General features: G+C 55.4%; 1 protein-coding gene across 13 annotated transcripts; it reads right to left on the bottom strand.

Annotated features, from left to right (window-relative positions):
- Positions 1-47: 47 nt before the first annotated feature.
- On the bottom strand, positions 48-27,397 carry SLC35E2B (solute carrier family 35 member E2B). Of its 13 annotated transcripts, none has more exons than XM_036089653.2 (11): positions 25,341-25,422; positions 22,183-22,299; positions 19,604-19,781; positions 13,400-13,831; positions 13,048-13,183; positions 12,492-12,619; positions 10,125-10,245; positions 8,438-8,491; positions 7,661-7,733; positions 5,217-5,362; positions 48-3,360 (listed from the first exon to the last, which is right to left on the bottom strand). In XM_036089653.2, the coding sequence occupies exons 4-11, from the start codon at positions 13,719-13,721 to the stop codon at positions 3,123-3,125; spliced, it is 1,218 nt and encodes a 405-aa protein (XP_035945546.1). In that variant the 5' UTR covers positions 13,722-13,831; positions 19,604-19,781; positions 22,183-22,299; positions 25,341-25,422; the 3' UTR covers positions 48-3,122. The 13 variants fall into 13 exon arrangements, 12 of the variants coding, with proteins under 12 accessions (XP_035945546.1, XP_035945545.1, XP_077930037.1 ...); XM_036089652.2 differs by lacking the exon at positions 25,341-25,422 and adding an exon at positions 24,095-24,760; XR_004916496.2 differs by lacking the exons at positions 19,604-19,781; positions 25,341-25,422 and adding exons at positions 4,397-4,600; positions 24,095-24,762 and having other exon boundaries at positions 3,227-3,360.

The raw sequence follows: 27,397 nt of genomic DNA, 5'->3' as shown, positions 1-27,397 counted from the left end.
AATGAAGCCCTTAGTACAACATTGGTCAAAGGCAAAAGAAAAGAAGATTTCTATCTGCAGTAACATTCTTGTTTTATTTTTCCAACCCAGGGAAACCGTGAAAATACTTGCAGGCCTTGGGAAAGCACATCACCAGACAGATGTAAAAAGCCATGTGGTGCATGTGTCATCCCTACCATCCCGTCCAAGTGACCATTCACAGGCAGAACCCACTGGTTCTGGGAAAAGCATTTCCAGTGTGGGTTATGGGCACGACTGCACTTGGCTAATGTTCTTTGTGCAGCGTGTGACTGTTTCTGATTCACCATGTGTATTTTTCTCAAATTAAAGACACATTTTGGATTGTGCAAGATATTCTAAGCTTTCCAGGGCAGATTTTTTTAATGCTGATATAGAGGAAATTATGACTATTGGAATTAAAAAAAAAAAAAAAGCTTTTTATGCCCTTCAGTGGAAGTTTCCTTGAAAGCCAGACATACGTACATCTCTAAGTATTGATGTAGGTAAGCAGATGACCTGACTTGACACCTGTTTGAAGTGTTTTTTTTGCAAAGGCACAGACAACAATCATGGACATGGGAGGAACTGACCCAAGGAAGTGGTGACACCCAGTGTCAACGTTAATACAAGCATGTCTGCTATTGTTCAATAAGAACATACTAGTAAAAACACTACACAGAGTTAATAAAAAACATGTCTGTACATTCATTCAACAAATGGCCAAGACAGACCACAGGTTTTGTCTCCTGGCAGGGCTGTCCTGGACATGCTTTAGGGTGGAGACGAGACACTGGAAGAAGGAACGTAAGCCCCGGGCCAGCGCAGTGCTGGCCACAGCTTGTGTTCTGAGAAAATGTCTCAAAAGCAGCTTTGTTGGAAATTACCTCATTTGCTAATAATTTAGGAAAATCTTCATTTTGTTTCTGATCCAAGAATTTGGAAAAACAAAATCGGCAGAAAGCCACTTGAGTGGAGACAGGGCACAGGTGACGTGCAGGGTGGTTGGTCCCTCATGAGGCTCAGAAGCAGGCGCTGCCCATCTGGCTACACTCAGATGACCACGTCCGTGAGAAAGGCAACATGAAACCGTCTTACAGCAAGATGACCACAGCTGCGTCCTCTTCTCTGCTCACAGCCCGTCAGGAGCTGGTCATGGCGGCCACATTCTTGAGGGGGGAGGCAGGGCGCTGTGCAGGCCGTGCTTTCACGCTGGTCCTCACAGATGCATGCACGTCCTGCCGCCCCAGCCACCTCCGCGTCCCCTTCGCTGTTGTTTGTGGAGGAAGCAGAGAGGAAAGGGGACAGAAATGGGGAAAGTCTCATGATAAACATCTTCACAGCGGAGCTGAGCTTGACATGCAGTAGAACGCACACCTGCCTGTCCTCCGGGCGCAGCTTCATAAAATTTTGAAGTCAGCTTCATAAAAAGGTTGTAGTTTTTTGTTTTGTTCTGTTTGTTTTTGGTGGAAAATGTGGGCATTGATAAAAGGTTGTACTTTTAAAGGCCTTGTTTTAACCCATCATCATGGCAAACTTTTTCAAGTAGGAAGAAGTTAATGAGACATAATTATTGCTCTTTGTTTCCGAGAGATTTGATCTCTAGGAGGGCCTATTTTTTTATTTTCCAGCTGAGAAGCCAACTGGAAAACCAGTGAAGAGATGATGGGAGCCAAGGACCTGAACAACAGGGAGGGGAACTCAGACGCGGGGGCCCTTAGCGCCCGAGGCCCTCCTGTCGGCTACTTCACTCGGCCGTGGCAGGCAGGCCTCAGATGGCCGTGTCACGCCGATGTCCTCCGAGTCAGGCTGCAGGTGACACGTCGCAGCGCGTGAGCTTGGCGCCATGGAGAGGTCTTATAGCCTGGCTGGCAGCGGACAGTGCCCCGATCGGAAATTCCACCAGGATGTGAGATGAGGAGCAGAGTGCAGAGGCCAGGAGTCTGAACCCAGCAAAGGGCTCAGACACCCAGCATGGTGGTCGGTCTGCTCTCGGAGGCGAGAGCCAGGCCGAGCCAGGCTGTGAGTTCAGTGTGGATTACCTGTCATACAGGATGCCTTCCAGAAGCCACCTGTTTCCTTCTTTAAAAACTCCACTGTCATTGTAAATGCAGTGTGACAAAAACTGTGAACACACCAAATGTTCTTCCCAGTGCCCCCCTGCTCACTCATTCACTTAGCATCCTTGCCCACGAGACAAGGTATGGTGCGGCCCCTGACCAGCAGGGTGATGGCAGGAGCACCTCTAGGGAACCCTTCAGAACAGCCAGTGTTACACACAGGGGACCCGAAAACAAAAGGGAATGTCAGTATATCCCTGTCCTGAGTTAAACACCACAGATGTCTGTCTGTCCTCCACCCCTGTGACCAGCAATCACCACGTCGGGGGTCCCTGACTGAAGGCCAGCCACAGGTGAGGGTTGGGATCCTCAGGATGGGGGGCGGCTAGTGCAGCAGAGATCCTGAAAGGGGTGGGGCACCTTCCCTTCCACCAGTGGCCTTTCCCTAAGCGGTACCAGCTGCTGGCAGTTCTGGGGTGTGGAGGACGCCGTGGGTGGAAGGGCAGGAAGGTGAGGGCCCAACAGCCCGCCCTCAGCAGCAGGAACCCTTATTTCTGTGCCCTTTCCACTCTCTCCTAGCTCTGTGGTCACTTGGCTGCTGTGGCCTCCAGCCCAGGCAGGGGCGCCTCAGCCTTCTGTCTCAGCATGGCAGTGCCCCCGATGGCTGAAGGGCAGAGCGTGCAGGCCCGGGACGCTGAGCGGGCACGTTGGCACCTGTGGCTGTCACTCCCGGGGAAACTGGGCCTGGCCTAACTGCAGCCGGGCCTGCGTGCTGGTGAGGGCGTGCAGAGGCCAGTGTGGGTCCCGACGCCCTCCCCTGCGCTCAGCACAGGGTCCGCAGGAGGGGGTTGTCACATTACAGGCTCAGCAGCAGCTGGCTCTGGTCTCCACCCAGGAAAGCTGACACCCGTTCCTGGTGGTTTTCACTGAAAACCCAATAAAGGAGCAGGGAAGGCGGCACATCACCCCACTGACCCGAGGAGGCCAGGGGTCCGCGTCAGCGAGGACGACAGCCGCTACGGGCAGCACCTCGGGGCCCTGGGCACCTGCCGAGGCTTCCAGAGCTCAGTGGTGTGGTCTGGGGTCCTTGGGGGTCAGTGGCTCCGTGTCGTCCTCTGGTGTCCGGCTGGTGGCCGCAGCCAGGCTCTGCATGGCCTCCCGCTGACGCTGCTTGGCTTTGTTGTAGAGTAGGACTCCGGCCGTCACGAGGATGGTGCCGACGGCCGACAGGCTGGTGACTCTGTTGCCGAACACTATAACACTGAGCCAAATGGACAAGGCATGCTTCACGGTGCCGGCGACACTGCAACGACAGGGGTTACAGCCCGGGTTCGGCCCGCCCGCCCGCCGGGCCCGGGGCGCTCCCTCGCCCGCTCCCTGCTCCTTTCTTTTATTAGCAAAGGTGTCAGAGAAGCAGAGACAGGTTATAACGAAGAGCCATATTCCCATCGTCTAGACTAAATTAACATTTTGCTTTATCGGCTTCACCCTTTTCTGGGGCCGAAATATTTTTAAGTAAATCACAGACATTATGACATTTGCCCCTACATAGCTCAGCGTGCTGTTGGAGAACAGGAGAACCGTGCAGATGGCCGAGCGCCCTTTACTCCACGGCCGACCGACACGGGCAGAGACGAGTGGGAGCCGCCCAGGGAGGCCCCGGGGACACCGTCCAATCAGTGACAACAGCTCTGTGAGAGCAAGGCTAGGACCCCGTAAAAAGGAAGTTCATGCAAAATCACTGAAACCTTCACAGTGCTTGTGTCTGGGGATCATGGACTACGCGTGCTTTACTTTTTGTACTTTTCTGTCTTTTCCAAAGTTCCTATAATGAATTAAGTATCACTCTTATGATAGGAATAAAACACACAAAAAGCACTATTTTCTGTAAAAAGAATTGGTTTTCTGCTTTTTGCCCTTTTTTGAATCATCACTAACAATCATTAAAAAACAAAGTTTCGGGGATATTTGGAAATAATTCCTGGCCCCAAATGGATACCAGAATGTGTGACAGAGACCGTGACCACCACGGCTTCAAATCTGAAGCTCATGACAGTTGCTGACATTCCTGCAGACCTTTCCCACAGGGCCGCACAGGTCACAGGTCAGGGCACGTGACTGGCGCCGCACACGGCTGCCGCGCTGAGCTGGGCCCCACGGCGTGGGCAGGGAGGAGCACGAGCCGCCCAGAGAGGCGCTGGGGAGACAGAGGCTGGCGCGGCTCGGCGAGGCCTCGGGGCGCTGCGGTTCTAGCAAGTGCAGCGGGGACTTCGCAGCTGAGGGCCATTCCCCTGCTCTGCCACCAGCTCAGAGGTCGAAAAAACAGGCCACTGACTTACATGACAGGACATGGCCAAAGCTGCGGACGTGGATTTCTAGGCTGCTGGCGACAGGAGCTCATGCTTTTCTGCTTGTTACTGAAAACTCTCCAGTCTTGAAATGGTGCTTCCATTAAACTCTTCCAGTTACAGAAGGAAGAGAAGGCAGTGAGGCCTCTGTTTCCACAGCGGTGCCTCTGATACGGGAGCTATGGCTACGTGTGGCTATTCGAATTAAAATCGCTTAAAATTAGATAAAATTAAGAATTCCCTTCCTTGGGGGCGCCTGGGTGGCTCAGTCATTAAACGTCTGCCTTCGGCTCAGGTCATGGTCTCAGGGTCCTGGGATCGAGCCCCGCATCGGGCTCCCTGCTCGGCGGGAAGCCTGCTTCGCCCTCTCCCACTCCCTCTGCTTGTGCTCACACACTCTCTCTCTCTCAAATAAATAAGTAAATAAATAAAACCATAAAAGAAAAGAATTCTGTTCCTAACTGCACTCACCACATGTCAGGTGCCCATGGCCCCCTCACTGGACAGCCCAGAACATTCGAGCATCACACGCAGTGCCCCTGACATGCTGTCCCAGACAGAAAAACACTCCAACTGCTCCAGTTTCCATGCTAATGTGTAGGTGGGGTCTCCCTAGAGATGGACGTCCTGTGCTTTGCCATATTTTACACGGCACCAAACAGCACGGCCCGGCGGTCACACCATGTGGCCATGGCCCTCACTTCACATCTGACAAGCACAAAGACCGTTCATAACAATACTGGCTTAAAGTCCGCTCCTCTGCAAATGACCTGGACGCACACTTTGTCTCTCGGAAAGCTACTGTGCTTACCTGAACGTCACAGGGGAAATTTTGCCCATGAGGGCATAGGCCGTGATGCTCTGCAGGTGGAACAGAACGCCATCCATCAGCAGCAGCAACACGACATCCTGGCTATAACTGAAGCTCTTCCCACTTCTGCCGATCACCGGCAAGTCCTGTGGGTCAGAACAGGAACGACGCTCTGCTGCTGCCCAGCTTCCTTCCGCGGCTCACCCTCAGAGAAGCGTGGGGTCACGTACCCAGTCATCCGGGTCCACAAACTGATGCTGAGCAGTGCTCTGAAAACAGCCTTCTGGGGACAACCACTCGGCACCCACCAACATTCTGAACGTGCATATACACATGGCCAATAAGCCCACAAGAAGGCGCTCAGCATCACTGACCATCCGGGAAATACAAACCAACAGCCCAACGGGAGACCACCTGACACCCATTAGGACGGTGACCATCAAACACAGAAACGGGAAGGTCAGGGGCAGGCAAGGGTGTGGGGCCCTCGAGCACTGTTGGCGGGGGAGTACAACGGTGCAGCCGCTGCGGGAAGTCTGGTGGGTCCTCAACAAGTTCAAGAGACAATTACTGCAGGAATAGCAACCCCACTTCTGGGTACATGCCCCAAAGAACCGGGAGTAGTGTCTTGAATCGTTATGTGCACGCCCAGGTTCACAGCAGGACTGTCCGCCAGAGCGAAAATGTGGAAGCTACCCAGGTGTCCATCGGTGGGTGGATGGACAGACAACGTGCTCCAACAACACAGGGACTATGACTCAGCCTTAGAAAGGAGAAGTGCCAACACCTGCTAGAGCAGGAGGGACCTTGAGGACACCACGCTCAGTGACATAAGCCAATCCCCAAAGGACAAATCCCCTAGGATTCCACTTACATGAGGGACCTAGAGTCGACAGATCCATTCGGACAGAAAGTACAGTGTAAGTGCCAGGGGCTAAGGGAGGGGTGAAGTAGCTCAGAACTCAAATATGCCGCTTTGGCATCAGGATTATTTTGGGTGGAAGACCCTTAAAAAAGAGCAGGAACAAGAAGGGCCTGGACCTCCCTTTTCCTTCCTGAGAAGCAGGAGACAAGGGCCCCACATGGAGGTCGCCCACACAGCAGGAGGAATGAGACACGCTCGTCACCAGAGACCGAGAGTCAGGCGGACTCACCCGCCTCCACCCCACACACAGCCCACTCTCCCACAGGCACCTCTCTCCGCTCAGCCTGGCACGTGCGCACGCAGGTTGCGCCCCTCCTTTAGTTTCCTCATGAGGCTCCCGTGTCACATAAAGCTTAGGTTAAATCAGTCTGTGGGCTCGTCCCCCGTTAATCGCCCAGCCGGAGACCCTAGCAGGGAGAGGTAAAGTCTCGCTCCCCCTACGCGGTAAGTGGGGAGTTCCTGTTTCATGGGCACAGAGCGTCAGTCCGAGATAATGGAAGTCGGCGCACGGCCGGCAACGGTGGCCGACCACCACGTGAACGTATCTGACGGACGCTTTACAATGGGTAGAATGGGGGCGCCTGGGTGGCTCAGTCGTTAGGCGTCTGCCTTCGGCTCAGGTCATGGTCCTGGGGTCCTGGGATCGAGCCCCGTATCGGGCTCCCTGCTCTGCGGGAAGCCTGCTTCTCCCTCTCCCACTCCCCCTGCTTGTGTTCCTGCTCTCACTATCTCTCTCCCTGTCAAATAAATAAATAAATAAATCTTTAAAAAAAATAAAATAAAATGGGTAGAATGATCAATTTTATGTTTATGTACATTTTATCACAATAAAAATATTTTTAGATATGCACAGTCTTTCAATCAACCGTTTCAATTCCAAGAACGTATCCTAGAGAAACACCCTCGTCTGCTAAAGACACGACACGTGAAACTCTCTGTTCCGTGTGAAATGTGCCAGGCAGTCAGGCGTCTGTCAAAGGGGCCGGGTCAGGGCACAGTCACACCCCGGAGCACAAGCAGAGGACAGAACAGCCCAGTTCCATTTGTGTTTAAAAAAAAAAGGTCTGCACAGACACGAACACATGCTTTTAAGAGACTGGTGGAATCATGCCACATACACGTGTGTCTGAGTACGAGTCTAGCCGTGCAGACAGGTCTGGAAAGGGGCTTTGGAGGAGTGGGTCAGGGGGATCAGGGGAGAGACCTGCTCTCTGGTGTATACACTCCTGCCCTGTTGCTTGCTCCAAGAGGGCACGTTACTTTAAAACACTAATAAAATAAGCAAGCCTAAAGACTCCCCCCAAACTTGAGGGCACTCCACAGCCACAGACTGGCCTCGACGGGCACAGAGCCCCGTCCCAGGTTTGGCTTCCGGCCTTCTCCCCCTTCTCCTCACGCGCTCGCTGCTGACGTTGTGAGCGCGGCAAGGAGCCACCCCACGGCCTGGGAGTTACATCGTCCCACTCGCCCGTCACCGGAGAAACCACGGCACAGGCGCCCAGCGGCGTCCTGAACTCACCATGAAGAAGATCCAGGCGGGGACCAGCATGGCCACGGCCGCGGCGCTGGTGTAGAACTGCAGCTCTGCGGCCCTGCGGGGGCAACACACGCGCCTGACGCTCCCCGTGCGCGCCAGAGGCCGGCTTTCAAGCGGGCGGCTCCAGCGAGCGCGCCCCGAGCGCCGGCGCCCGAGTCCGTTTTGTGCGGCACGACGGGAGGGTCTGAGTGCCGGCCAACCCGCAGCCGTGAACCCGCCGGCCCTTCAGCCGCTTCAGTGAGGCAGCTGGAAACAGGTGGGGCTTTTCTTCCAAGTTTCCACAAAGTATTTTTACTTATTTACTTATTTTTTAAAGTTTATTTATTTTTTTAAGTAATCTCTACACCCAACATGGGGCTCGAACCCACACCGAGATCAAGGGTCGCCTGCTCTTCCGACTGGGCTGGCCAGGCGTCCCCTCCACAAAGTACTTCTAAAAGCCACATGGGGCGCCTGGGTGGCTCAGTCGTTAAGCATCTGCCTTCGGCTCACGTCATGATCCCAGGGTCCTGGGATCGAGCCCCGTGTCGGGCTCCCTCCTCGGCAGAGAGCCTGTTTCTCCCTCTCCCTGTCTGCCGCTCTGCCTACTTGTGCTCCCTCTCTCTGTTAAATAAATAAATAAAAATCTTATAAATAAATAAATAAATAAAGCCACATAAGCCAAAGTGGGAAAAGCGTCAGGTCTACAGGGGATTCTGAACCTTCGAATGGGCAAGAAGTCCTACAAAATTGGGAGTTTCACGGGCTAACGATACTTACGAGAACCTGTATTTGTCCCCGCTGAGGAGCTTTTTTGAAAAAACATTCTGCAAACTAGAATAAAGAAAAGAAGAGGTTAGCTGTTGATACAAGGGGTCAGCATGGACCTCAAAGGAACCGAGCATCTGCATCCTTCCGAAGCAGTGACGACGACAGCAGCCCTCGGGGATGGCCCCCGCACGGCGGGCCCACGCCGGGGGATTCCTGGGCATCGCTCCGCTATGAGGGGTCCCCATGACTGGCCCCTTTTACAGAAAGGTAAACTGAGGCACTCAGAGATTGAGCAATGTGCCTGAGGTTACCTAGCTCTTAGGGGTCACCGGATCCCAATGTCCCTGCTCTAAGTGCTGCACAAAACCCTGCCCTGAACCAGGAGTTCCCATAAGTCAGTAACTGCCACAGGCTGGGCACCTGCGGGCTGACTGTGTGGGGCGGGGGAACAACACAGTCTAAGCTCACAAAGACTCCAGTGGAAAAATAATGGACAAAACTCCCAAACGGAACAGACAAACCACAGGGGAAACACATGTGGCCAACAAGAAAATGAAACAGCGTCCAGCTTCCCCAGGAACCAAAGGGCTTGCCACTTCCACTAGGGACTCTGCCCTCTGGGCTCCGGAAGCAGTGGTTTGTTTCATTTTGTTCTGATGCAAAAACTTAGTTGAGGGCGAGGTAAGACCAAAGCTCCCACTACAGAACTAGAAACCAGACACTCTCAGGCTCTGTGTCTCTGGTGGGAATTTACCCTGATGACGTCAGAAACTGCAACGGAGACGCTCCCTGCACATCTAGACAAAGAGTCATTAATTCGCAGGCATCTGCGAGCCGCACAAGGAGGCGGTCACAAGGCCCAGGCTTCTGAGAGCCCCTGGTGTCGGCACGCGACGCTCACGGGACCACAGAGGGAGCAGAGCCAGACCCAGACCGAATGCATGATGAGGCCATATTAGATTTCTAGGAGCTACAAACACAGAGGGAAAAAGCCGGAAAGAAATACATCTAAATGTCAGAAATGAAATTACAGGTGACTTTTAAATGTTTACTTGGCCCTAGTATCGAAAACCTCAGGGTGAACCTGTCCGACTTTAACAGTAAAGGCAATGATAAACTCCCGTGTGGCTTTCTCCTCTCTTTTCCAGAAGCAATCAGTACTTCTCACAGAGCAGGGCCCGCCGGGGCCTAGTGTGGACTCAACACCACAGCCCAGATGCAGGGCGGCTGCGCTAATCCAAGGGCAGCCCGCAACACAACAACCGTCCCCTTCCTGCTGCAGGACAAGGAACCTCCCATGTGGTGCTTTCCCGCCAGCACCTGACTCGGGCTGCCCCCTCCCCGGTGCCGGCCCTGGGCACAGACCAGAAACCGCCCCTTTGTTCCAGGTGCAGGACGGCCTCTTCCCCTTTGCTTAGCTGAATGTAGATGCATGAACCCACACGGGCACTCCGGCATATTAGCCAGCCACGTCCCTACGAGGAGTGTTCTTCATACCAAGACCACGTGTTGCCAAACTCTGGCTTGTTTTTTGAGAAAAGGTTACCTGATTGAGATACAAGGTGTTTGGTATTTCGGAAAAGGCAGCATCAGATGTGTCCAGCTTTGAATTATGGGATGTAATTCTGAGCTAATCTGGACTTAAACATCCATCATCCTGATCACACCATGTGTCCCCACGCTCTTCCTGACTCACCAGTCCATGATGTTGGTGGACAACGCGGCCGAAAACCCCAGGACGTTGAAGCTTATCTCTGTGGCCGTGCACAGTGCCAGGCCTCCCATGACGGGGATGAGGGAGAGGTTGACCAGCAACCCTGGAAAGGGCAAAAGATACAGAAGAGATGCCGCGGTCAGCCTGCCCACTGCCAAATCTCTTCTGGGCGCCAAGGCCGTTTTCATACCCCTCACGAAAGCTGCTAACTTCCACTTTCGCTTTAAAAATGAGCAGCTACCGGTTCTTTACACTGGAGGGAAACACAACACATCCACGTCCATGCCTGCACCCAGCCCGCCACCCTCTTCCAGGCCAGGGGCCTTACGAGGCTTTTCTCCATGAGGTGCGTCTGCTGGGCCCGCGGGCAGGATGCACAAGGTTGGGGCCCTGAGCCCCAAGTCCCGCCCTACCAGGCACCACAGTAACACAAACTCTCGCTTGAGAATGAGGAGGGTGGACGAACGGTCTCCGGACCAGTCTGTCCAAAAGGGGGAGCCAAAGGTGGGGTCAGTTTGACGCCTGGCTCAACAAGTCTCCTGCCACAAACTGCCAACGACGTGCTCAGCTCTCTTTGCTTCGTTCTGAAATCCAAGGAACAAACCTGCCACAGAGTTTAAGGTGAGCGAATGGAAAAGCACATTCACTTTGGAAACTGGACATTGGGCCTCATGTTGCTTCGATTTCAGATCCTATTTAATTTACTTTGAAATTCAAAGTATGAGGGAAGAAGTCTTCCGTGGGAGAGGTCCATGCTGACCGTTGCAGACGATGGCCACCTCCCGGCACAGGACCGTGCTGGCCAGACTCCGGTCACTAGTGAGCCCCCAGCACACCGAGGAGCAGCCCCCGGGTCCATGCGGTTGCCAGGCTGAGAGCTGGAGGAAGGGAACCTGGCATGTTGGGCCTCTGCCCGCCAGCGCCCTTAGTTTTCTAGCATGTGGTCCTGGCCTCCAGTCCTCCTAGAAATGTCTGCTGGATGATAGACTGTACATGTGAAAACCCGGAGAACGCAAGGCCACAAGTGCCGTCTCGCCCTTAGGAAGGACTTGCTTTTGCTGTTGGGAGGCATCCACGGGCGTGGGCATGCTTGGGGTCCCGGGGGAGAGCCCAGGGCTTTGCTGGGGTGTCCCCCTGGCAGGCCCCACTTGCCCTCAGTCCTGCAGCCCCACGAGGCTGCTCTGCCCCAAGTCCCAGCCACTGCTCGAGAATCAGCAGATGCCCCTGGGGGGAGGGAGCCACACATCGGGGTCCCTGCAGCGGGTGACCCTCAGCTCTGGAATCCTGGCCCCTCGGTCATTCTCCCCGAGAGATCCTTTTTGCTAAGTTTTATCAAGATGTTCTCACTGTTCTCAACAAGAGAGCTGGTCTACCTCAAGCTTAGCCACCACAGCTGGAAGCCAAACCATGCTGTTTCCAAGTCACTGAAATAAACTTAGTGTGGCTGAGCCCCCCCCCTTGATATGCAATCAGCTTCGTTTGTTTCCTGTTGCTTGTGATTTCTAGGGATTACTGTTTACACTCTGATTGGATCGTCTTACCACCACCTCAAACACGTGTGTGGTTCCGAGGCACATCTGGGAAGGGGTCCAGCTGCGAATCGGCGCTCTCCTCCCTCCACCACTCGCCTCAAGCTCCTGTCATTTTCTTAGTTGAAGCAAATGCGTATCTGTATCTAAACACCTATCGGTACTGCTCTTAGATGAGAGATTACGCAGTATATGCATTATTCCGCACTCTGGTCGTTTTCACGGAACAATGTTGGATGGGCTCCGTTTGAAAAGGCTGGTGGGAAAAACAGGAACATGTGCGTAACGTGGAGTTGGAAACAGTCTGCTGTCATTGAAGGTTGGCGATCTGTAAATAAATCAGCTTTCTGGGCCTTATGGAGGACGGAGACGTGCAGCTGAGAAGCAGTGAAGAGCAGGCTGTCAGACGAGCTCGGGAAGGACGCGGGAGGTGGCCGACCTGGGCAAGACTGCTGGGCGCACCCAGCGCATGACCACCACCAGGCAGCCCCTCGCGTGACACGGAAGGTGGTCTCACCTTCCGAGACCAGTGACTTCTCCTTCACTTGCTTTTTACTTCTTTCGCCTGCTCCCGTGTCCCCACCAACCACGAGGCCTGCACATGTCCGAACAGCCCTGCGCTCAGCTGAGGCGAAGAAACACTTGCTGAAGTGAGTGCGTGAGGCACTGTGACTGCTCGGAGAATGTTCTAGGACAGAAGTGAAAATGTCCACCTCCGAGAGGTGAGCCCCAGCACACGCCACTGCTGGGAGAGCCCCCACCTCGGGGGAGGGGGCACAGGTGGGCGGGGAGGGGGCGCTGGGGCCAGAGGACCCCTCACCTGTGTACTCCCCCAGGATCATCCGGGACATGATCACAGTGAAAATGGGAGCAGAGCTCTTCACTGTCTCAGCAAACGAAACCGCCACATTTTTCAGGCTGACCAGACCCAAAACCACTGTTGCGAACCTAAAAATAAGCCAAAAGTGTCATTGGGATGGAGAAGTCCACTTGCAGCTGCCCTCCTCCTCCCGCTCCCTGCCCTGCTGGCCTCCCCCATGAAGACTGAGGTCTGGCCCTGCAGGGAGGGGCCCCGTGACCCCAAACGCAGAGTGCTGCTCCGTGTGTGCAGACCGGCGAGCCCAGGGAGAGGAGGGGCGTCCCTCTCAAACCATTCTTAGATTCGTGGCAGTTCCAGAAAGACTCTGACTGCATTCAGATCCACAAAACCAATACATTTGTTGTCCTAAATTCTAGACAGCCCTCAGATTACATAAAGTTTGCACTGAAAACACACCTGTGATCCCGTAATTACAGGGTCAGTCAGCTGGCCTCCCGCTCCTAGTGATGGCCAAGACATTTTATGCAACACTCAACCAAAACGTCAGATCCCTTACCTCATTAGACCCACAAACAGCATGATCATGAGGAAATTGGGTGGATAAGAAAGCCGGGTTTTGTGCTGATATAAACAGCAAGGAACCAGGATTTTCACACATCCAATGAACGTAGTTGACAGCATTTGTACAGCACCTGGAGGAGGGAGAGGAGGGACTCGCCTCCGTTCCACTGCGCAGGCAGGCAGGACGTGCTGTTCTGCATCCCAGACATGCTCACAGCCCGAACCCTCGGTGCCCTCCTTCCCCGGGGCCGTGGGCACTTCCGTGTGCCTCTCACACGGACCCAGCATTGGTCTGCAGATGCGAGGGGCCTGGCCCTCACCCCCAGAAGGCCGGGCACCTGCGTTACCTAGCATGCTGGGCTCCCCTTCCAGCAAGGACAGGATGTACTTGTTGAGGAAGAGGGTACAGAAGCTGAAGAAGAACCACAGTGTGAGGTAGAGCAGAGCCCGGGAGCTCCACACGCCCAGGTCGGACTCGATGACGGTGGTCTCCGTGATGGTTATGGTGAGCACGTTCTCCTCGGGGGTTCCCTCGCTCCTGGTGAAAACAACCTTCTCGCTGCGGGGGCCGAAGAGAGAGCCCCAGGCAAGGAGCGGCTTCCCCTTGGGCTTGTCCTCGGGGCCGGGGGCCAGCTCTGCCAGAGCCAGGGGTTTTGCTGAAGCCGACATGCTTGTCCCCTCAAGACTGCGTGCAGCATGGGTCAGGCTGACTCTCAGGTGAAGGCCTGCAGGGAGCAGAGAGCGCCATCCACGACTCGCCTCTCCCTAGCGAGTGCAGGCTGAAATGTTAAAAAAAAAACCTGCATTATTGATGGTGAACATTTTAATGTCCTTAGAAGTTTTAACCACCAAGTTGAGGTAAGTGTGAAAATGCAAACATGGAATTCTGGCCTTATCTTCACATCCATGTGCAAGGACAGGACATCTGTGTGCAAGGACAGGGCATCTGTGTGCAAGGACAGGACGTCTGCGTGCAAGGACAGGGCATCTGTGTGCTAGGACAGGGCGTCTGCGTGCAAGGACAGGGTGTCTGTGTGCAAGGACAGGGCGTCTATGTGCTAGGACAGGACATCTGTGTGCAAGGACAGGGCGTCTATGTGCTAGGACAGGACATCTGTGTGCAAGGACAGGAGCCTCTACAGACCCCGTCTCCCCTCCCCAGCATACTGAAAACCAAAGGCTCCAACAGCTGTCCTTCCCCACGTGCCCACTGTCTGCACAGAGACCCCCGGAGGCCCCCGTCCAGGCTGCTGTTCCCCCTGAAGCCATGCCAGGGGCTCTGCACCTTCCTCCCGATCTGGGACCTGCCGAAGTCCCCGAGGAGAGGCCGTGACCCTGGCCCGCCCAGTGGGTCTCGGTGCTGTTATCTGTACACATGCACCTGACTGTTGATATTTTATCCCGCTTTCCCAGCAGTTCTTCGCAGGAGCACTGATCTGCCAGAGACGCTGGGTTTTTCATCTGTCCACTGGATTTTAAATTACAATCACTCTATTTTTCATTTGTGGATGTTCTATTTGGTTCCACCTGAAATTGGTCTGTTTTTCTCACAGCATATTGTTCTTTTTTGTTTTCAACTTAAAAAAATTTTTAAAGTAATCTCAACACCCAACGTGGGGCTCGAACTCATGACCCCAGGATCAGGAGTTGCACACTCCCCTGACTGAGCCAGCCAGGCACCCCCAGTGTCTTGTTCTTTCCTCCCTTCCTACGTCTTCTGTCTTACGTTCTCCAACCGTTCCTTACCTGAGACCTCAGCAGCCCACCCTGATTTTCTGTGTACTAGCGGGCTCTGGCCTTGGGGTTGTGTGCGGTGTACACCTCTAGCAGATCCTGCTGTGTGGGGGGCCCCGTGCGCCCTGGGCCTTGGGGGTTTCTTCCAGAGTGAGGGTTTGGGGTCTGCCTCTGTCACATGCTCCAGGGTGTCACTGGCCTAGGATCAATTTTATGCTACTTTCTAGACAAACCCTCAGCATATGGAACCCACACCTGCTGCCGTCAGACCTGTGGTCACGGCTTCTCAAGTGAGCCTCCGTCCTCTCTCCTAGGATCACAGGCTTTGTCAGACCTGGCTGCTCCTGGGGCAGTCAGGCAAGTTCTCCAAGTTCCTGCTTTAAGCCGAGTCCCAGGGACAACTGCCTGCCCCATCTCGGGAGGGCCAGGGTCCCACCTCCTTCCCCAGTGACATCAGACCCGAGTCCCCAGCCAGCCTCAGACGGGCTGAGCACCAGATTTCCTGTTCCCTCAGTTTCCGACACCTGGGGGTTTCCTCTTGTCAGCTACACACCTAGAAGGACGTCCATCATACTGCATCCCTAACTCCTGGGGCTTGCAGCAGGAGGCATCCAGGGGCTAAACTGGCTGCACCACCAGCTGGGGCTTGGCAGCTCCCCCCTGCACCCTGGCACCCCCAGAAGGACCTCCCACGGGAGCACAGGCTGCCCACCCCACTGGTCTCCTGCTCACCTGCAGGCAAGGGCTCAAAGGATCCTCTTTGACTTTCCCCATGTCAGAAGGCTGGCTCCTGTCCTGCCCCCAGGCAGGGGTGGCACCAAGACTCGGCCGTCCTCCCCCCACCTCGCCTTGGCCCGCAGTGCTCCTCCCTCTGTCCACCATGAGCTCAGCGTCACAGGCCCCAGCGAGCACCCGCGTCTCAAGCAGGCTGCCCACATGCATCCCACCCGTGGATGTACCAGAGTGGCCTCCCCAAAATGCACTGCAGATCACAATGGGGTGTGCCTGGCCTTTCCATGGGCTCCCACTGCCCCCACATGAGGATAAGCTCTTCAATGTTCAGGGCTCTGCTAAAATGCCCCTGCTCAGCCTCCTCTTCCCCAGCCCAGTCCCACTGTTCTGTTCAGAGTGATGAGGTGCTCGTGCAGCTAGGACTGGCCAGGCCAGAGAGGACGTGGAGAGTCTGTGTTCCACACCCCCGACCTATGGCACAGGGTCCCTAAGAGCAGAGAGAGCATCCCCACCCCAAGGGTCCCCAGGCCCCAGATCCTGGCTCCTTGCCTCTCCCTGCCTCTGTGGGCTCTGCCTCCTCAGGAAAGCCTCCCCATTAGGGCCAAATCCTAAGTTCAAGGCCCCCAGCACCACCAGGGCCTGCTCCTCAGAGACCCCGTCAGTGTTGGTCATAGGTGCCCAGAAGCCACTGCTGAGATTCCAAAGCTGAACTGTTTGCAGGGCAAGGGGCTGACACTCCGGAAGTACCCACAGGACCGACAAATACAGCGAAGAACATGCTGGTCGGTAACTGACCCCTCGCAGGCCAAGCACCCCTTCCACTGGGCTTCCATCTGAGAAACTCACAACCTTCTAGGCCACCCTCACTCTCCTTGTCCTTAAAGTCCATGTCATGTTCCCCCCCCCACCGAGAAGCCCCAGGACCAGGCGCTTCGAGGGCCAGATGCTCCCTGCTCCCCATCTGCTTCTGGTCAGAGATTCAAGAAACCAGAAACCACAATTCGATGGCACGTATATTCCCTTTGTATAAAGACCTTTAACAAGAAGTTGGTTTTCAATAAACGAGGGCCCATGCACATGGCTCCACACAGCTATGGTCCCGCTCTCATGCCTGAACCCCAATGAACACACCACCTCTGCTAACAAACACACCCTGTGCCACTAGGAATGTCCTGTGAGCGTCTTTTCATGTGTTTCTGTCGGATCTGCGCTCGGAAGTGACTGCTTGGCCAGGGGCGTCCACGCACACTGCCGACCTGCACTTGACCACTCGCCCTCGAGCTCTGTGTCCCCATGTCCGGCTGCTCTGCTCCTACAGGGTCACATGGGGAAGCACCCCGGCCTGAGCAGAGGTCCTCGATGCTGGTTGCACGTTCACACGCCCAGAGCTCAAACAAGCCGACAGAAAGGGGCCCAGCTCTGCACAGACCAGTGGGCTCAGAAAATTGTGGGTGCAACCCAAGCACCAGAATTTTTAGCTCCTTGGCTGATTCTCACGTGTGGCCAAGCAGAGAGCTACCGTGGGGGGGAGGGGAGCACTCCCTCCGAGGAGCCCAAGTTTCTGTCACTGACGGTCCCAGGCTGAAAACACCCAGTAGCACACACAGATCTAATTGGTGTCTCTGCAAGTGACAAGAAACAGTAAGAGACCCACAGGGCGTGCGGCTGAGGCTGGCTGCAGCGACAGGTGATCCCGGGCGGACCCGTGTGTGATGCTCATAAAAATCTCCAAAAGATGGGGGGTTAACGTAGCATTTTTTAAAAAAGACTTATTCATTTATTTGAGAGAGAGAGAGCGCAAGCACAAGGTGGGGGAGTGGCAGCGGGAGAGGGAAAAGCAGACTCCCTGCAGAGCTCAGAGTCCAATGCAGGACTCGATCCCGGGACCTCGAGGTTATGACCTGAGCTGAAATCAAGAGTTGGACGCTTAACTGACTGAGCCACCCAGGCACCCCTAGCATTTCTGTTAGTAGCAAAACACAACTTAGGGGCGCCTGGGTGGCTCAGTTGTTAAGGGTCTGCCTTCAGCTCAGGTCATGGTCCCAGGGTCCTGGGATCGAGCCCCACATCAGGCTCCCTGCTCTGTGGGAAGCCTGCTTCTCCCTCTTCCACTCCCCCTGCTTGTGCTCTCTCTCTCTGTCAAATAAATAAATAAAATCTTAAAAAAAAAAACAAACAAAAAAACACAACCTAAATGTCTATTGAAGGACGAACAGATCATAGCACATCATGGGGCCAAGGCCTACAGCAGTCAGATGCAGGGCCGCTGCCCAAAAGCCAATGGGGAAATGTTAAAACTGCTGGAGGTCTGAAATGACAAGACCAGGAAGTGGAAGGAAATATACAACATGGTTCCCCACAAGGCTGTTAAACGTGCCAAAACACCCAATATTGTTTCGAAACAAAAATATAAAAAGTTCTGAAAAAGAGTGGGGAGCAGGGAACTCAGGCCACAGTTCAAGGGGTGGAGGACTCGGTAGGGACGGGGCCCAGGGGAAAAACCAAAGGCGTTGCAAAGTGCATGCGTGTGTGTAGGGAGGCATCATGCTATTTTCTAAACTGTTGCATAAGCTCAGATTGACGTGTGGAGAAGCATCAAGTGCATGGGGAAGCAGTTCTCCCAGACCTCAGCTGACATTCCCAAGCCCCTGCATCTACTCAGACAATGCTTGTTTAGGCCAGAGCCCATTCGGTTAGAGCCAAATCTTCCTTCCTATGATGGATTCAGATTTCAAGCTGGCGGGAAGGAGGCCTGGCAGCACCTTCTAGCAGACCTAACTTGCCTGCCCTTCCCTAGCTCCCTGCAGCCTGCTGTCCAGTCATTTGGACCAGACTTCAGAGTGTGAGGGCCTCTCCTAGTAACCGGGGGTTGCCTCCCTCACCATCTGCCCCTCGGTGACCAGGAGCTTTCTCTTTCTGCACCGGGGGGCTGCACTTTTCCTCCTTCCACCCACACGGAGGCAGCCACCAGGCTTCCGGGTGCAACAGGTGCTGGGGACCCAGAGGCCCAGTCACGCCGACCAGCAGGCAACACACCAGTGTTCCCATCCCCCATGCCCCCAACAGGGCCCGGAATCCCAGGGCAGATGCTCAGGCCACCAAGACACGCTCACCTGCTAGCACACACTCTTTTCGTGACCATCAACATCTCCACAGACAGCCCACCCAGCTCGGTGATGAATCAATGTGACAACCGGGCCCAGGGCCTCATGTCCAGCAGGGTGACTGAGGGGCCGGAGCCCTCCACGTGCACATGGTTCCCACACCAAGTCCAGATATGAAAATCAGGTCTGGAGCAGTCCAAGGCGTAACAGACCGGCTCTGCCTCTGTCCTTCACGTCAAGACTCACTAATCACACCGGGATGCCCGGCTGCTTGCCTGCTTTTGTCTGGTGAGACAGAAACCCACGGAGGTCAGGGAGAGAAGCAAGAAAGCAAGAATGTCAAGGGGCAGGGCGCCTGGCTGGCTCAGTCATTGGGCGTCTGCCTTCGGCTCAGGTCCTGATCCCAGGGTCCTGGGATCAGGCCCCGCATCGGGCTCCCTGCTCCGCGGGAAGCCTGCTTCTCCCTCTCCCACTCCCCCTGCTTGTGTTCCCTCTCTCGCTGTGTCTCTCTCTGTCAAATAAATAAATAAAATCTTAAAAAAAAAAAAAAAGAATGTCCAGGGGCTTGGCCAGGAGACTGACTGCACTCAAGAATCCTCCCGGGGTTCCAGGGGCCCAGGCTGGGGGGCTGAAACAGGCCTTGGCCTGCAGGGAATGCGGGGACTGAGGGTCACAGGCGGCCAGACAGCTGCACCCCCCCCCGGCGGGAGACCAGATGGCTCTTCTCTGGAGAATTCAACAGGCAAAGGACAGAGCTTAAGTATGGAAATCAGGGCCCCAAGGAGAGGCCTGGACAGAGAATTAAGATGGGGGAAGACTAAGACGAGAAATCAGAGGAAGGGGCTGGAAGAAGTGCAAAGCAGGAGGCAGCAGGTCCCAGGAAGGGGGGTACCAGAGAGCTGAAGCACCCGGCCACAAGGAGATGCCACCAGACAAGGACCCTTGGAAATCAAGAGTGGGACAGCAGAAGCAAAATCTCACCAGAGGCTCCCAGGAAGCTCCAACTCAGGACAGGACCCCCCAAAAAGTAGCCGGGGTGCTTGAGGCGGGTGGGCCATGAACCTGGGTCCGGCTCCCAGCCACACCCACAGCCGCTGGTGCCAGAAGCAATCGGCTCTGAAGAAAATCTTGCTTAATTCAGGCCAGAAGACCTTTGCATCTGAAGATCAATGGATGCGGGTCAAAGATCAAAGATTATCTGAGGAGGGAGGGGTGGCCGATGGGGGAGGACCGGCTGCCTGGCAGCTCCAGGGAGGGCCCAAGTGTGGCAGGTTGATAGGACAGTCATGCAGGTGAACAAGCCCAAGACGCCATCAGGGATAAATGTCCAGAGATGAGTCACCTGATTGCTGAGCTGAAACAAGGATGTGATTGCATCCAAACCGCTTGCCTGCAGGTGCCAACTCATCACAAAGGGGAGGCGTGACTTTACCGAGACACTGGCGGACATCACCCCAACCCAGCGACCAAAGTTGAAAACACTACAGAGAGACGTCCTGTTTGCCCTGATCCCATGCACTAAGAAGAACATGGCACTGCTGTGGATTTCGTGCCACGGACACATGACTGCAAATCTAGTTGAAAGAACATGTCAGACAAACCCAAAAGTACGCAGGTCACAAAAGTCAAGGACTGGCGAAGACCACGGGGAAACGGCCACTGAATGCAGTGTGGGGTTGACCCCAGACTGGCGGAGTGCACCATGGAAGACATCAGTGGAGGGAGCTGGGGGAAGGGCATACAGGTATAGTTATTCCTTCTGTCAGTCTACAAGTTCCTCAAAATGAAAAGTTTGAAAAATTTGAAATACAAAACAACTCCATCGATGGGTTACACGGAAATGACAGGGCTGATAAGTTACTGCATTCGAAGAAAACATCTGAGGAAATTATCTGGAATGCAGCAAAGAGATGTGAAATCAGAATATTAAAGAAACAGTAACCCAGGTGTGGAGAAAATAATAATAAGGAAAGTTCCAGCAGAGAAAAACAGGGAAGAACTGCTATTTAAAGATAGAAAGCAGGAGCACCGGGCTGGCTTAGTTGGGGAACATGCAGCTCTTGGTCTTGGGGTCATGGGTTTGAGCCCCACTCTGGGTGACTAAAAATAAATAAATTTAGAGAAGACTAAAAATAGATAAATAAATAAATAAAATCACACTGAGCAACAAGAGACGCGGGCGGATAAGCCCAAGATCAAGGAATCAAGGAGACTGCTTGGTGGTGGGGGAGGAGGGAACACAGAGAGGGAAACTGAGTGACAACAGTTCTCAAATGCACCTGTTCAGACAGTTATGACTTCTGCAATTATATTAATGTTCCACATGGTTAAAAAACAAAAATAACCAAATCAACACAATTTCTAAAGTGCGATACAAATGGGAAGAGGTGAACCAAACCACAAATCAAATAAATTACATAGTCACGCTGAAGAGAGGAGACAACCCATCCACGTACCTTCTGAACAGTTTGCAAAATATATGTGCTCAGATTAAAAACAAATAGAACCTCAACACTGAACTCTAAATGGTGGGCTTTTTTATTGACTCATGGGTCAGGATTGAGCAGTAAGTGACTCTTCTGTGGCCCCTGGGAGTGAGACCACGGTGTGCATCTGGAGACAGCACAGATGCAGAGGAGGAGGGTGGGGTGCACTGCGCTGTTGCGATGAGCGGAGGAATCAGGCATCAGCACTCGTAGGTGTGGACAGATGGAAGCACACACATCACACCTGCCCACAATACACTCATCTCTGTATCTGCTTCATAATCTGGCCACTGAGGGCCCGGCCACAGTGAGCACCCTGTCCTGGTCTTTGTTTCTAAATCTCATTCTCCACTGAAATGAACCAGCCTCCTTGGAGAAATGGCTGATTTCAGGGCTGGGGCATTAGTTGGGCCAAAAGAAAGGAAGTGCTCAAACACTGAAAGGACAGGTTAAAGGACACAGAAGTACACGAGGGAACACCCTCTGGAGAAATCTAGGGGCACTGTGAGAGAGAAAGTGAATAATGATAGCACAAGATCAGAACTCACTGAACAAAGTAAGTACCCAAACATCCACAGTGATAAATGGAGAAGAGAAGAAATCTCTTGCTTACAGTAAAAAGTCAATGGACTGATGTCAAAGGGAGGGTAGAATTAGGAAATCACCATTTGGCCACCTTCCCCATGATCCCACGAACCACTGCATCCTAGAGACCGTCCCCTAGAGAAAGTCTTGCCCGTGTGCACCAGAAGACACATGTAAGAACGTCCACAGCAGAAACCCAGCTGTCTGTCCCTGGGAGAACCAACACATCAGGCAGGAATGTTCACATGATGTAACATCAAGCAGTAAAAACAGGGAACATACAGCAATACACAAAAGGAGGTGAGTGACAACGAAGATCTCAACATGGATGAAATAAAATCATGTTTATCATCCGTTGTGAGCCTGGAGTTTAAATCTGAACAGATCCCACTCCAGCCAGGATGCAGGGAAGACCCTGAGCGGCTGTGCTGGGCATGACACACGAAAGCTGCTGGTCAGTTGGTCCTGAGCTCAGAAGGTCCCACTCACCAAAGTCCCGGTGGGGTCACAGATGCCTTCCTGGACTCCAGCTCACGTGTCTCCACAGCCTGTTCTTTCGTAGACCACGTTGACTCAAGGAGCTTTCAGAGGGAAGCAATTCTTGTCCTGCAAAAACTAAAAGTCAGTAACCTTAATCTGACAAGAATTGGCTTTAAGAGCCAACAGCAGTTTGGAGACAAGGTGGAGCACTGGCACCCCCAGGTCATTGGGGATAAAGGTCCGAATTATCTCCCTCTCAGGTTATAGCACAAAGAACAAGAACTAAGCCGTAACCCTTTCTGACCGGCATGGAGTAGGTCAGGGAGCAGCTCTTGACTTCTCTCCTGCCCAGAGCTGTCCTCAGAATGTGCCCCTGCAGGACTAAAAGGAAACCAGGTCTACTGAGATGTGGTAACACCTCAAGAAACAAACATGGGACATCTGGACTTGGTTTGAGCGCCCCACTACATAACATGTCCTAAACAGGGGTCAGGACTCTGCTCAACTCTGCAGTGAGGGGCTCAGGGCCAGCCAGAAAGGTTCCCTGGGCTCCAAAATGGAGACGAAGCCATGGGTGCTGCTTCTGCCACCATGAAGAAAAGCTCAGCTGGAGGCTGACGAAAATAAAGATGTCGATGTTTCCTCAGCCAATTTTGCAGAGTCCTAAATTCCAAGGCTCACAGCCTGAGGTTAAGAATCCCTGTTCTAGAACAAACAACTCAAGATATTCTCAAACACTGGGTAAGGAACTCTAGATTGGTTCAAATTGTCAACAGGGCATTTTAGATGAGATGTACTAGAAGTCTACGTTTTACACAGTATAATTAAAAATTCCATCTCTGGGAATCTATCCTAAAGAAACAATTTAACAAAGTTCTTGCTGGACCTCTGTGCATACCAGGACAGACCAGTAGCTTCGTTTTTAAGACTGAGAAACTGGACACTGTCCGAGTATCCAATAGGGAGTATGTGTGTAATAAAGGCTGGCCCATTACCAAGGTGACACAATGTAGCCCGAAAAGTTTTGACAAAAAAATATTTGTCATAGATTAAGTGAGAGCAGAGTTATAAGACCTTTGCACGATGTGCTCGGATTTAAAACGCACAAACGATCCCGAGGAGCCTATCTATGCCAGGTTAGGGCTGCCGGCAACTCTGGGAGGCAGAGTCTCACGTTCATTAAAATCTTGGTCTGTTTCTCTCCTGTTTCTAATTTGTTTACATTGAAAGAGGATTTCTTTCATCTAAAATCCTTTCTATTCCGGCTCTTAATGCCCCTTTCCATGCTGTTTAATACGCTTTCATTCTGGGGCGCCTGGGTGGCTCAGTTGGTTAAGCGACTGCCTTCGGCTCAGGTCATGATCCTGGAGTCCCGGGATCGAGTCCCGCATCGGGCTCCCTGCTCAGCAGGGAGTCTGCTTCTCCCTCTGACCCTCCCCCCTCTCATGTGCTCTCTCTCTCAAATAAATAAAATCTTTAAAAAAAAAAAAAACGCTTTCATTCTGCTTTAAAATGTTACTCGCAAGTTCAAATACTTTTGGTAAAGTACATCCCACTCCATTAAAAAAACCCAAACTTAAAAAAAAAAAAAGCCACTGAACAAAGAATCCACCTCTAAATAGCCCCCCCCCCCTTTTACGGCAGCGGTGGGCAATGCGTCAAAGGCTGAAGCAGGGTGACTGCAACGGCATTAGCTGCACGAGGCCCAGCAAACCCAGCAGAAGTCATCTGAGGACCGGAATGCAGGAAGCTCTGAGCCCCAGCTCGCAAACTAACAGTCCGCTAAAACCAACACTCGGCAGGAGCTCACTCGCTACGCAATGGACCGCTTTCCAAAACCCGAGGCAGGAAAGACATCAATTGCAATACATTCCTGGGCGACCGTGCCTTTAGGCCCCAGGGCGGATGCAGCGTCGGTTACCTGGTTCCGCTCCAGGGTCGTGCCCGCCTCGGGGGCGCCTGGGTCCAGGGGCTCACAACGCAAGAAGCCCCGGGACCGAGAACACGGCCCGCGCCCCCAGCGCTGACCCCCCCCGCCGGGCCCCGGCAGCCAGGAAGGGCGGACGCGGGTGCGCCCCACGCGGGCCGCGCCTTCGGACCAGCGAGGCGGGGGAGAAAAGTGGGAGGAGCAGGCGCGTGGAAGAGGGCGTACCCGGCGAGGCGGAGAACACGCGCCAAGGCCACCGGGCGAAAGGCGAGGGGCCTCTCAGAAGAGGGGTCAGCCTGGGCATGCGGGCAGCACGGCGAGTGCAAAGGCCGTGGGGGTGGACCAGGGGGCTTCTCGTAGGAGGAGGGCCGGGAACAGGCCGGCCGGGCTTAGGTCCGGAGCGGGATAGGCGACCACCGGAGGCAACCTCTACCGTTTGTTTTATTCAGCGTTTCCGGGTAAATTGGCCACGCACCCTTAGACAAATGACCCAGACAGGTGGCACCAAGGATTCTCTCCCGATGTGAGCCGGGAAGCTAGAGGGCTGCGGGAGCCTTCCGGGGGCCAAAGCGGCCTCCCCGCGCCTCGGGGTTGCGCGCCCGAGGCCCTGCTCTGCAGCGAGATCAGGGGGCCCGGCCCGGGGCTCGCCCGCGGCCCCTTCCCCACGCCGCGGCCCCTCCACCCACCGCTCGCAGCAGGGCCGCGGGACGATAGCCAGTGCGGGGTCTCCGTGCGCATCCGGGGGGCGCGGAGGACTCCCGGGGCCTCCGCGTGCGAGCATCGCTGACTCGCGGGCCGCTCGCAGCCGCGGACAGGGCGCCCACCCAGGGGCTGGCTCCGCGCCGGCGGCAAGGGTCGCCTCAGGGCCGTCCGCACGAGCGGGACTCGGAGCTGGGCAGCACGACTTTGGGGAGGCCCGAGGGGGAGAGCAGGGCGGGTGGGGGGCGCGGCGCCTTCCCGACACCCGGCGACCCCGCCCCACGTCGGGGCCTTAAGGGCGCGCGGCATTTAAGGTGGGCTGCGGGCCGCGGGCCGGAGAGAGCGGCCTCCGGGGAAACAAACGGGGCCGACCGCTGCTGGCCGGGGCGCGTCCGGCACGCGGCCTGGGGGTCGGGCTCCGACTCCCCGAGGGCTCTGCGCGAGGCTGAGGTGTAGGAGAGGTCGCATCGCGTGCGCCGGGAAGCCCCGAGAAGACCCTTCCGTCCCTGGTGGAGCGGAGGCCAGGCGAGCAGCACCTCACCGTGGGGCGGCCATCGTCCCTCCGCCCCGCTCTACGCGACCGCCGGGCCGGGGGGCGGGCCGAGCCTCGGCGGAGGTGCTCACAGCCGGCCGGAAGCGACGCGCCGGAAGTGACGTGCCGGGAGCCGACGGCGGCTCCTGCGGCCCCGCTCCTCCGAGTCCTGGGCACCAGGGCTTTCCTGCGGCCACGCCGGAAATGGGAGCGGGCCTGCTGCTTTGGCGACGGTGCCCCCGGGCCGTCCCAGCGCGGCCCAGGTTGGGGGGTGGGCCGGGCCACAGCGTCCCCCGTCCATTGCCCGGGCCGTCCTACCGCAGCCCAGGTTGGGGGGTGGGCCGGGCGACAGCGACCCCCGCGCATTGCCCTGGCCGTCCCACCGCGGCCCAGACGGGGAGGTGTGCCGGGCGACAGCGACCCCCGCCCATTGCCCGGGCCGTCCCACCGCAGCCCAGGTTGGGGGGTGGGCCGGGCGACAGCGACCCCCGCCCATTGCCCGGGCCGTCCCACCGCGGCCCAGACGGGGAGGTGTGCCGGGCGACAGCGACCCCCGCCCATTGCCCTGGCCGTCCCACCGCGGCCCAGGTTGGGGGGTGTGCCGGGCGACAGCGACCCCCGCCCATTGCCCGGGCCGTCCCACCGCGGCCCAGACGGGGAGGTGTGCCGGGCGACAGCGACCCCCGCCCATTGCCCTGGCCGTCCCACCGCGGCCCAGGTTGGGGGGTGTGCCGGGCGACAGCGACCCCCGCCCATTGCCCGGGCCGTCCCACCGCGGCCCAGACGGGGAGGTGTGCCGGGCGACAGCGACCCCCGCCCATTGCCCTGGCCGTCCCACCGCGGCCCAGGTTGGGGGGTGTGCCGGGCGACAGCGACCCCCGCCCATTGCCCGGGCCGTCCCACCGCGGCCCAGACGGGGAGGTGTGCCGGGCGACAGCGACCCCCGCCCATTGCCCTGGCCGTCCCACCGCGGCCCAGGTTGGGGGGTGTGCCGGGCGACAGCGACCCCCGCCCATTGCCCGGGCCGTCCCACCGCGGCCCAGACGGGGAGGTGTGCCGGGCGACAGCGACCCCCGCCCATTGCCCTGGCCGTCCCACCGCAGCCCAGGTTGGGGGGTGGGCCGGGCGACAGCGACCCCCGCGCATTGCCGGGCGGTCCCACCGCGGCCCAGGTTGGGGGGTGTGTTCTGGGCGGGCCCCGCTAGTCTGAGGAGGCGCTGGCCTCTAATTCCCCTGGGGGCCGCCACGCAGGTTTTGATCTCGAGGGACAGCAAATCCAGTCCAACCAGGCCAACTTTAGAAGAGAAAGACGAAGGGAGCGTACTGGCTGCTGGAACTAGCAGCCTAGGAGCGTCCAGCACACCTGGGTCCCGAGGCCACGAGCGGAGGCTCGGAGGTGTAGAGCGGCGCCTGGAGCCCCGCACCCGGAGGGCCGCACCTGCCCCGCCTGCCTTCTCCAGCCGTGTACCTGCCCACGTAGTTTTCAGGAGCACGGTTATGGCTAATGGCCGCTCCTTCAAGACGACAGTGCCGTTTAGTTCTTACTTATTTTTCTTTACAGTAATTTAAAATTAGTACATTTTCTCCTTTAGACCGGTCAGTGGAAGGTGCCCACAGGCCGGGCTTTTCCTGGGCTCTTCCACAGGGCAGGCGAGCAAAGCAGTGAGCTGCCAGGGCTGGCCAAGGGCCGGCCGGAGGTGAAAGGTACAGGAAGAAAGCAGCGAAAGTGAAATTAGTGTTTACTTACATGCCTACTTCAGAACATAATATGGTGCTGTCTTCATCATCCCTAAAGTATTTAGGAGGACTTCATCCATCTGAACAAAGTTCACAGAGTAGATTTTTCTTCTTTGCACAAAACCCTGAGATGCTTGATGACTTCCCGGTGGTCCTGGGTCTTGGTGGTCTGTGAGTCGTTTGTAGCCAAATAATTCCAAAAGCAAATTTATAAAAACTCAACATTTCTACAGCAAAATTTTTCTTCCATTTCATCTGGGGAAACAGTCTTGAAATGATGTCATGTGGGGCGCCTGGGTGGCTCAGATTGTTAAGCATCTGCCTTCTGC

This window comes from Halichoerus grypus, chromosome 5 (assembly GCF_964656455.1).
Source record: "Halichoerus grypus chromosome 5, mHalGry1.hap1.1, whole genome shotgun sequence".
In the NCBI taxonomy this organism is placed as follows: Eukaryota; Metazoa; Chordata; class Mammalia; order Carnivora; family Phocidae; genus Halichoerus; species Halichoerus grypus.
Note: the sequence above shows the minus strand (reverse complement) of the source record. Positions and strands in the feature narration are given on the sequence as shown.